Source organism: Lolium perenne, chromosome 4 (genome assembly GCF_019359855.2).
Source record: "Lolium perenne isolate Kyuss_39 chromosome 4, Kyuss_2.0, whole genome shotgun sequence".
Lineage (NCBI taxonomy): Eukaryota > Viridiplantae > Streptophyta > Magnoliopsida > Poales > Poaceae > Lolium > Lolium perenne.
Genome location: NC_067247.2, coordinates 131655106 through 131665816, shown reverse-complemented (window position 1 = coordinate 131665816; position 10711 = coordinate 131655106). Strand labels below are relative to the sequence as shown.

Genomic DNA, 10711 nt, shown 5'->3' with positions numbered 1-10711 from the left:
CCGCCAATTCTGGTGGCACCAAAAGAAAGGGAACCCCTCCTGCTATATATCGCAGCCACACCCCAAGTGGTGAGCACGGTGCTAGTTGTCGAAAGGGAAGAAGAAGGAAAACTCCACGGCGTGCAGAGGCCAGTATACTTCGTCAGCGAAGTTTTATCACCATCTAAACAAAGGTATCCGCAGTACCAAAAGATAGCATATGGAGTATTCACGACAGCACGAAAATTGCGCCACTATTTTTCGGCACATCCGATCATAGTGGTCAATGAAGCTCCCTTGTCAAATATACTGAACAACCCAGAAGCTACGGGTCGTGTCTCCCTTTGGGGAATAGAACTTTCCCCTCGGGACATCACGTATGAAAAAAGAAAAGCAATAAAATCGCAAATACTGCCGGACTTCATCGCAGAGTGGATGGAGTTGCAAAATACAGGACCTCCAGATTTATCGAGAACTTGGACCATGAACTTCGACGGGTCCAAAAGACTGGAAGGAGCTGGCGCAGGAGTAGTACTCATATCACCTGAAGGCGACAAGTTGAAGTACATCCTCCGGATGACGTTCCCTAACGCATCTAACAATGAAGCAGAATATGAGGCTCTCATACATGGAATGAAGATGGCGAAAGCCTGCGGAGCAACTCGACTAAAAATCTTTGGCGACTCACAGCTGGTGGCACAGCAAGTTATGAACCAATGTGATGCAGTCAATGATAGCATGATGGCATACAAGGAGGTATACAACGAACTCGAGAAGTTGTTCGATGGATGCGAAGTAAACCATATTAGCAGATTGAGCAACGACGAAGCCGATGTTCTTGAAAACATCGGGTCGCAATGCCTTACAGTCCCACCAGGTGTATTCTGGGAAGAAATAACAGAGAGATCCACTAAGTCGACAAAATCAAAAAAGAAGGAGAAGAAACCCTCGGGGGCTACCAAGGAAAAGCAAGAGGACGAAGAAGATCAGGACCTGGTCATGGTGATACAGATACCGTGGATGCAGCCATATATATCATACATCCTGAGGAAAGAAATACCCGACGATCCAGTTGAGGCAAGGCGAGTAATTCGACGCTCCAAAGCTTTTACGGTGGTCAAGGGAGAACTGTATAAGCGAAGTATTTCAGGCGTCTTGCAAAGATGCGTCACACCCGAAGAAGGAAGAATAATCCTGAAGGATGTACATGAAGGAATATGTGGCCACCACGCAAGTAGTCGAGCTATCGTAGCCAAGGTTTTTCGGGCAGGATTCTACTGGTTGACAGCAATCGAGGACGCCAAGGACATAGTAAGAACTTGCGACGCATGTCAAAGGTTTGCCGCAAAACCTCACTCTCCAGCAGCAGAGCTAGCACCAATACCATTGTCATGGCCCTTTGCTCAATGGGGACTTGATATGGTGGGTAAGTTACACAAATCCTGGCCAGGAGGAAAGGAGTACATGCTAGTGGCTGTCGATAAGTTTACAAAGTGGATAGAGGCGAAGCCGATAAATTCACCAGATGGAGCATCCGCAGTAAAATTCGTAAAAGGCCTCGTCTTTAGATTTGGAGTGCCCCATAGCATCGTCACAGACAACGGCAGCAACTTCACATCCCATGAATTCAAAGATTATTGCGAAGAGGTGGGTATCAAGCTGAACTTTGCGTCAGTTGCACATCCTCAAACCAATGGGCAAGTCGAGAAAGCCAATGGTATCATCTGCAACGGCATCAAGAAGCGCTTGTTAGGACCACTGGAAAAAGCTCGACATACCTGGCCAGAAGAACTACCAAGCGTGTTGTGGAGCATCCGAACAACACCAAACACAGCAACGCAGGAAACTCCATTTTTTCTGGTTCATGGAGCAGAAGCAGTACTACCAATCGAGATAGAGCACAACTCTCCACGTGTCACTGAATATGATGAAGAAACATCGAGAAGAGCGCTAGAGGACGATGTTGACGCACTGGATGAAGCCCGAGATGAAGTATTATCTCGGGTAACCAAATATCAACAGGACTTGAAGAATTACCACAGTCGACGTTTGCGGCCAAGATCTTTTCAGGTGGGCGACCTAGTACTTCGGCTCACGCAAAAAAGTCATGAAAAACTCGAGTCACCTTGGCTTGGCCCTTACATCGTCACGGAAGTAATCGGAGGAGGAGCATACAGGATAAAGGACAAGAAGACAGGGGTGGAGGAGCCAAACCCCTGGAACGTGGCGCAACTTAGGCGGTTCTACGCCTAGAGTCGAAATATAGTCCTTGTAAAACTTCAATGTGCTGAAACGCCCGCGAGTTTTCAGACGCACTCTTTTCCTTTTTCGGGGCACCGAGTGGGGCCGGAGAAGGTTTTTAATGAGGCGGGCTCGCGGTGCTGCAATATAATAAAGATAGTGACAATATAACTTTTCTTCTTTATCGACATGATCAAAGTCTTTGCTCCGACGAATTTCAATATAGTTCAGCGACAAAAGAAAAACCTTGCCTTGGTATTCAAATACCTCGTGAGTCAATAAAAATACAAAATAGTACTCAATAAAAAGCTCGGGGGCTCATATTCGCCTTAAATATATAAATGCCTTGGTTCAAAACCTCGCAAATATACAAATATAGTAAAGAATCACCGAAACACTCGGGGGCTGGACAAACAGAGAAATATAATGATTGCTTTACAATATAGTCATGGATTACAAAGAAGAAATATCTACAAGAAGAAAATAACTAGTCTTGATTCAGTATGTCATCAAGAGTAATTCTGTTTTCCTCAGGAGCAGCACCAAGAAAATCGGCATAATGGCCATCGGCAAAAAAGTCGGCATCCATCCGAAGCAGGTCCTCAATCATTTCTTCGGCTATGGGCGTAACCTTCGTGTTAATCCTGTCAATACCAACTCTCCGACGTTTTACCTTTTGGTGAACCTTCTCGACAACCTGGGTAAGGTCAAGCTTCGAGTGGCAGATTTGGAGCATGATAAGAGCAAATCTGGCGCCAGCCACTAGTTGAGCTTTGACAAAATCATGGATACTGCGAGCATCCTTGAACCTTTCCATCAATTCAGGAAGAGTTTTTGGTTGGACGTTCCGAGGAAACATGGAGTTGTAAACCATGGACAGGGTCTTGGTACAGAAGTCAAGGAAATCGCGAGTTTGAGAGGTGCGATCTTGAAATCTGACAATTTGGCGGGTCCTCTCCGGGGTAGCCCAAAACAAAGAACCATGGTCCAGGGAAAGATTAACAAGGAGGTTTGTCCTAGCACTTACCCTCTCTTCCTCGGCAGCAGCGTCAGTAAAAGCACCTATCAAAACAAAGAAGGGGAAACCTTTAAGAGACAATAGCATGAAGATGAAAGATATCAGAGGATGAAACAGGCATACCCGACATATCTGCACTGGCTTCATTCATTAATTCAAGCATGAAATTTTCTCGAGTAGTCGCCTTTTCAGCCTCGGAAGCAGCAAATTCGTTAGCAGCCACGGCCTCGCGAGCTTGCTGGAGAGCAACTTTTTCGGCTTCAGATGACTTGCGGGATTGTTCCATCATCACAAGTGTTTGCTTCTTCGCATACTGAAGCTGCTGTCGAAGTTCGTCCAGTTCAAGCGACAAGGTATCATCGACAGGTGTAGTATCAGTAAAAACTCTCCTCGCGTGAGAAGAAGAAGGCGACACATTGGAAGGAGCGGAAGTTGGAGTATAGTTATCAAATATCAACTGAAATATAAACAGGACAAAATCAAACGATAAGCAAAGATAGAGTTCTTCATTAATCTCTTGGAATAATTACAAGGGCATTACAGTGAAGCTAAGGAAATACGTGTCGCCAAACGACTACTTTGGCGACAAAAGCAAAAGAAACAAAGAAAAACAGAGGCATGCAACTAGACCTCCGGCCTTGACGAGCTAGGAGTCGACGCTGGCTTAATCCCGAGATAGGCCAAGATCTTCTTCGTGTTGGGCTTGGCTGCCTTGATCAGCGACTTCCACCTTGATTGTTCTATTTGCTCGGTGTCGCCAACTTTCGTCCAGTCGATAGTCTGTCGACTGTCAGCAACCAAGGCGACAGTGTTTTCAACGGCAACCTTCATATTCTCTTGGCGCATCTTCAGTCCAAGGTCTTCCGGTGTATTGAACATCTTGGCAAGGTTGAGGAAAGTCGCAGGCTCCTCCTTCTTCGGGAAGAAGTAGGGGAACAATGCCGACAATACTGCGTTAGCGTTCGATACACCTTCACGAATCTCGGACCCATGAAGCTCCAGATAGGAAAGTGCGTCAAGGACCGGATCATCGACAGGATTCGTCAGGTCAAAATCCTGGTTTGTTTGGACTGTCAAGGAAACAAAGTATTAGTGAAAAGACGAGAAACAAAGATTCTCATAAAAATAGAAGGGAGCAGTAAAATTACCGAAAGTACGGCGACTCTGAGTCTTCAGGCGCTTGAGGATTCCTTCTTCACGAGAAGCTTGCGCAGCTTTGTGCTCATCTAAAGCAGCTGTAGCATCCTTAAGCTTTTTCTGCAGTTCCTCGACACCAGCAGCTTTCGCCTTGGCTTCATCAGCTTCGGTCTTGGCTTTGCTAGCAGCGAGGTCCGCTTTCTTGCGAGCCGCCTCACTTTGCTCAAGTTTTCGAGAAAGTGCGTCGGCGCGTTCGTTAGCCTCTGCAAGTTTCTCTGTCGAGATATGAAAAAAAAGAGAGGAGAAAGATCAAAAATCGCGACAAGCACCAAGAGTAAAAAAATCAAGGAAAAACAGCAAGTACAAAAGTCGTTACCTTCGGCTCTATTAGCATATTCACGGTACCCAACAAATTGGGAACCGATGCGGAGAAGATCCTTGATCATAGGCTGTTCAACGTGAACACAGAAAGAAAAACATCGGCATGAAAAAGAGAAAAGGTGTGAAAAAACAAAATAAGGAAAATATAGATGTCGACAAGCTTACATCATCTAGGAGCAGAGTCGACGAACTGCCCAACTGAGGGGCAGGTTCAATAATCTTTTCAACCCTTGCCCTTTTTGGTGAAGGAGCAAGGGGGCTTGATGGCGGAGTAGTGGTGACGACGTTTTGTTGAGGAGGCGAGGTTTCTTCTCCTTCAACTAGCGTGTCTGAGGCAAGTACAGTACGTGACGTGCTTGTCCGAGGAGCCACGTCAGTAGTTGGAACTTCTTCCTCGTCATCGCTAATAATCAAAAAATCGGCAGCATAAAAAGCAAGACAAGCTAGATATTTCGAGTACAAAAATAGAGAGAAACAAAGACGACTTACGAGCTGATGAGGGATTCAGCATAAAGATCGTAAGTTGCCTTCGGATGAGAAGGAACAACTTCTTCAGCCTTAGAGGTGCCAGAATCTTCAACATCGGTCCTTTTCCTTTTGTTCTTGGGAGAAACAGCAGGAGGAAGGGATTGCGTCGATTCACTGGCTTCAGACTCAACTTCTTTTTCATGAGAAGCTGCAGATTTGTGAGAACCCGCGACTTCACTTTCACGAATAGAAGAACCTTGAGTATCTTCGGCAACAATGGCCTGTTCTTCGACTTCTCCACCCTCCGGAAGAGGAGGAAGGGAAGTCATGGTAGGATGGTTCTGTAAAAAATAGTGACCAGAAGGAAAAGTAAAAGAGATGACAATATAATGAGGTGCAGAGAAAGTGCAAAATAAGGTAAAAACTCGGCAAGACAAAATACCTCGGGAGTGGATTGGCGGCGCTGTACGGTTCCACGCGACAAGAGGAAGGAATTGGGTCTTTACCCAGACGAGAAAGTCTTCGAATCAACTTCTCCAAGTCCTTGGTGGAAAGATCACCGGAGATTCTATTGGCGTCATTTTTACCAGAATATGTCCAAAGGGGATTTTTGCGAGCCTGAAGAGGCTGCACTCTAATCCTAAGGAAATAGGCAGTGATTTGAACACCAGAAAGCTCTTTGCCTCGAGTGTTTTGAAGCTGGCGAATACGAGACATGAGCGCCTCTGTCGCCTTTTTCTCTTCCTCGGAAGCTTCGGCATCCCAGGAGCAGCGGCGCTGAATTTTGGCACTTCCGTCGAAAGGAACTATGTTGTGCTCAACGGAGTTGGCGCTTTCTTCGTGAATGTAGAGCCACTTTTTGCGCCATCCTTGGACAGAATCAGGAAATTTGACGTCGAAATAGTCGACATCAGTGCGAACACAGATAACAACGCCACCTATGTTATAAGTGACGTTGTGGGAGCCATTGCGGCGGAGGCAGAAGATGCGTTTCCACAGAGCCCAATTGGGAGGGATTCCGAGGAAGCATTCGCAAAGTGTGATGAAAATAGAAATGTGAAGGATGGAATTGGGAGTCAATTGGTGCAATTGAATCCCATAAACAAAAAGAAGACCGCGGAGGAAATCGTGGATTGGGGTCGAGAGGCCGCGGATGAGATGATCAACAAAACTAACCCGATACTCCATCGGAGGCTTGGGGTAGCTTTCTTCGCTAGGGAAGCGGATGGCATCCTCCTTCTTCATGAGGCCAAGCCTCTTCAGCATGTTGGTGTCTTGGTTGGAGATTTTGGATCTCTCCCACTCAAGATCCTCGGCGGCCATCTTGGATTCCGGAGTGCTGTGGCGAGTCAGACGCGCGCGCGGTGGCATCAACGGCAATGGCAGAGTAATGTGTGTGCGTGCGGAAGATCAGAGAAAGATTGGGCGCAGGAGAGGTTTTGCGAAGAGGAACAGGTGAGCGGCGCAAGCAAGGGGATGAACGGAGGTTGAAGAAAGGTTTATATAAAGATCGGGTGAAGCAGTGTGCCGTTGGATGAAGAGATCGTGTGGTGAGAATAGATCTTCTAGATACAAGGGTAAAAAGGTATTTTTACTGAGATAGGCGTTACTGTACGTGCGCCAGAAAAAGCGGAGGACGTGTGTCCCCCACTTGCACGACGTGTCAACATGGTGGAAGCAATGGACCCACAGGGCAGAAAAATCACGACTATTCGAGAAGGATGAAGTAAATTTGGTTAAGAGAAGCATGTCGACAAGAAAAGTTAAAAAAGATTGGCGACAGGAAGAATTATTCAATACTTCGGGAGCCTTTGATCAAAAACAAGTTTTTCCCCAAATGCTCGGGGGCTACTTCGACAAAAAGTAAAATTTCGACTATGGCAATATAGAAATTATGGGAGCCTACACCCACGCACATGTTCTTGGTTGTTGCCTCGGGGGGTAGTCCCATGGGTAGCGATGTTCGCGCACCCGAGAGATAAAAAAAAAAGAAGAGAAGAAAAAGATCATATTGAGAAATAATGACAATATAGCGACAAGGTGGACTAAAATGTTGAGCCTACAACCAAGCACAAGTTCTTGGCTGTAGCCTCGGGGGCTACTCCCATCGGGAACGCTGTTCGCGTGCCCGATGAAATTAACAAAAGAAAAATAGAAAAGCAAGAGAGTATATTTCGAGTTGTATTTAACTCTACATATACTCCCATCGGGAGAGCAGTATAAGTCATATTTGACTCGATAAAATGTGCCATTCCAACAGCCGGAAAAGCACTCGACAATATATTCTCAGAACGCCGAAGTTGCGATCAATTTCTGAATGCCGCAAATTTGCGAAGGTAAGACCCCAGATCCGTTCTGCTGGGCGTGGCATCGCCGAAGACTGCGCTCTGCTACTTTTATCCGTATCAACAGATACGAAGAAAAATCCTAACGGACGCGTTAGGTACCCGATAAATTTGACTGGGACTCGACAGAATGGTAAGACCTTAAGCGGCACCTGTCGAAGTTTACACCGGTATCCCGAGATCATGTCCAGGGACGTGATTTTGAAGTAGGTTTTTGCGGATTGCCACTAGAGCAGTTAACTAGTACCTGATCCGTCAGATGAACTAGCCCCAACTACCAGTATCCCTGTACAATATAGAATTTTATGTGAAGAAATATAAAAAAAAGTTAAAGCTTTCGGGTAAACGTAAACAGTGGAGATTTTCCCTGACTCTATGATTCAAGCAAAATCTCGGGGGCTACTGACATAGGCATCCCAAATGGGCCTGCCGAATATAGTACCCGGGGTTTAATGAAGGCCCACTACCCGAAGAATAAGAAGATTCGAAGAGCCCAAGATGTATTTAAGGAAAAGATAGAGCTGTAATAGGAAGTGTTATTTGTAATCTGGTGGGATGAGTTAGAAACCGTCCCGGACTCTGTAAACTTGTATGGCACGAATCCCTCGGCTCCACCTCCTATATAAAGGGGGAGTCGAGGGACGAAGAATCAATCGAATCATTGTCTGCAAACCCTAGTTTTCATATTCGTCGAGTACTTTCCGGCTGAAACCTTCGAGATCTACTTACCCTCTACTTCCAACTAAACCCTAGCCTACAATCCATAGGCATTGACAAGTTGATACCTTGTCACCTGGGACCGGAGTGTGAGTGCCTTTTACCTTTCCTCCCCGGCAACGGCGCCAGAAAATAGCTTGATGTCTACTCACGCTTCTTTTCTTGTAGACAGTGTTGGGCCTCCAAGAGCAGAGGTTTGTAGAACAGCAGCAAGTTTCCCTTAAGTGAATCACCCAAGCTTTATCGAACTCAGGGAGGAAGAGGTCAAAGATATCCCTCTCAAGCAACCCTGCAATCACGATACAAGAAGTCTCTTGTGTCCCCAACACACCTAATACACTTGTCAGATGTATAGGTGCACTAGTTCGGCGAAGAGATAGTGAGATGCAGGTAATATGGATGTATATGAGTGGTAATAGCAATCTGAATAAAATATGGCAGCGAGTAAATATGCAGTGGAACAGTAAATAAATGGTGACCTCCCCGGCAATGGCGCCAGAAAATAGCTTGCTGGCGTGCAGTTGATGTGGGAGATAGGAATCTTTGTGGTGTAGCTTTTCTATTCGGAAACAAGGCCTAGGGATCATACTTTCACTAGTGGACACTCTCAACATTGATCACATAATAAAACCACTCTACACTCTCTTGTTGGATGATGAACGCCACTAATTGTGTAGGGCTACAAGAGCACCTCAATGCCGGAGTTAACAAGCTCCACAACATTCGATGTTCATATTTAAATAACCTTAGAGTGCATGATAGACCAACGCAATTATACCGAGTACTAACATAGCATGCACACTATCACCAACAGACTATGAAAGGAGGAATAGATCACATCAATACCATCATAGTAATAGTTAACTTCATAATCTACAAGAGATCACAATCATAAACTACGCCAAGTACTACATGATGCACACACTGTCACCATTACATCATGGAGGAGGAATAGAGTACTTTAATAACATCACTAGAGTAGCACATAGATTAATAGTGATACAAAGCTCATCATATGAATCTCAATCATGTAAGGCAGCTCATGAGATCATTGTATTGAAGTACATGGGAGAGAGATGAACCACATAGCTACCGGTACAGCCCTTAGCCTCGATGGAGAACTACTCCCTCCTCATGGGAGACATCAACGGTGATGAAGATGGCGGTGGTGTCGATAGAGATGCCTTTCGGGGGCACTTCCCCGTCCCGGCGGCGTGCCGGATCTTGGCTTCGCGATGGCGGCGGCTCTGGAAGGTTTCTCGTACCGTGGCTTATTCCCCCGAAGTTTTTAGGTCAGGACGGCTTAAATAGGCGGAGAAACGGAGTTGGAAGGGGTCTGGGGCCGCCAGACAATAGGGGGCGCGCCCCCCTTGGGCCGCGCCGCCACCTTGTGTGGTGGCCCTGGGCCTCTCCTCTGGCCCCTCTTCGGTGTTCTGGAAGCTTCGTGGAATTATAAGGTTCTGGGCATTGATTTCGTCCAATTCCGAGAATATTTCCTTACTAGGATTTCTGAAACCAAAAACAGCAGAAAACAGGAACTGGCACTTCGGCATCTTGTCAATAGGTTAGTTCCGGAAAATGCATAAATATGACATAAAGTGTGAACAAAACATGTAGGTATTGTCATAAAACAAGCATGGAACATCAGAAATTATAGATACGTTGGAGACGTATCAAGTTGTCTTCTCAAAGGATCTCCATGGATCCCGTCGGTGTTTGTATCAGTTGGTGTGGTTGCAAGTCTATCTCTTCCAATTTATAGTTCTCATCTTTTGTAATAATTTCTTCTCTGGTGCGCTGGTCTTTTGGGGTCTTAGCACGATAACCTCACATCTATATAGTACAACAAACTCTCCCATGACAAGCTTTACCCGGCTTCAGTGAGGGAGGGTGAGAACGACTGCGTGCCTTTGGCTCGCTTTAGTGCTTCTAATCTTTCCTAGGTGGTACACGGACCTATTTGTAACTTTATCTTTTAGAGCTCTTTGTACTACCGTTGATAATTAATAATAGATCGGTGGTCTTTTCGGAAACAAAAATGTTTACATTGGCTAGGGGAAATCGCGAGCCTAGCGGATCGGTGCTGCATGGTGAGTCTAAATCGGCATTGGAGGAGCTGTTGTGGAGACTGAATCTCGAGGGAGAAGACGTCGAGTGATTACTCGTCACCAAGGAAGAAGTGGAGTCATTGAAGGAAGTAGCTACTTGGATGGAGGTCATCAAACAATTTATGCGCTACATCTCTAAAGAAGACGATGAGGTTAACTTGGGCACCAACGAAGGAGGTGACTTTTCATGATCTAGAAGAGAACAAGTTCATAGTCGAGGCGAGCTCTTTGGGAGATTGGAAAAAAATCACTGATCAAGGGCCCTAGATCTTTAGGGAGCATGGTATGCTAGTTGAGAAATATGATGGGAGAAGCAA

The 10711-nt window shown here is 45.8% G+C and overlaps 1 protein-coding gene across 1 annotated transcript; it reads right to left on the bottom strand.

Annotated features, from left to right (window-relative positions):
- Positions 1-3793: 3793 nt before the first annotated feature.
- Positions 3794-5158, bottom strand: LOC139830913 (uncharacterized). The gene is made up of 3 exons (XM_071819670.1): positions 4752-5158; positions 4387-4650; positions 3794-4308 (listed from the first exon to the last, which is right to left on the bottom strand). Exons 1-3 carry the CDS (start codon positions 4819-4821, stop codon positions 3863-3865), a joined length of 780 nt encoding a protein of 259 aa, XP_071675771.1. The 5' UTR covers positions 4822-5158; the 3' UTR covers positions 3794-3862.
- Positions 5159-10711: the final 5553 nt, after the last annotated feature.

Bases quoted from the DNA above. Each gene is read 5' to 3' on its own strand.
- LOC139830913 (XM_071819670.1), bottom strand. From the start codon at position 4,821: ATGATCAAGGATCTTCTCCGCATCGGTTCCCAATTTGTTGGGTACCGT. The intron at 4,651-4,751 runs GTAACGACTTTT...ATATCTCGACAG, and splicing joins ATATGCTAATAGAGCCGAAG to AGAAACTTGCAGAGGCTAAC. The intron at 4,309-4,386 runs GTAATTTTACTG...TTTCCTTGACAG, and splicing joins TCAGAGTCGCCGTACTTTCG to TCCAAACAAACCAGGATTTT.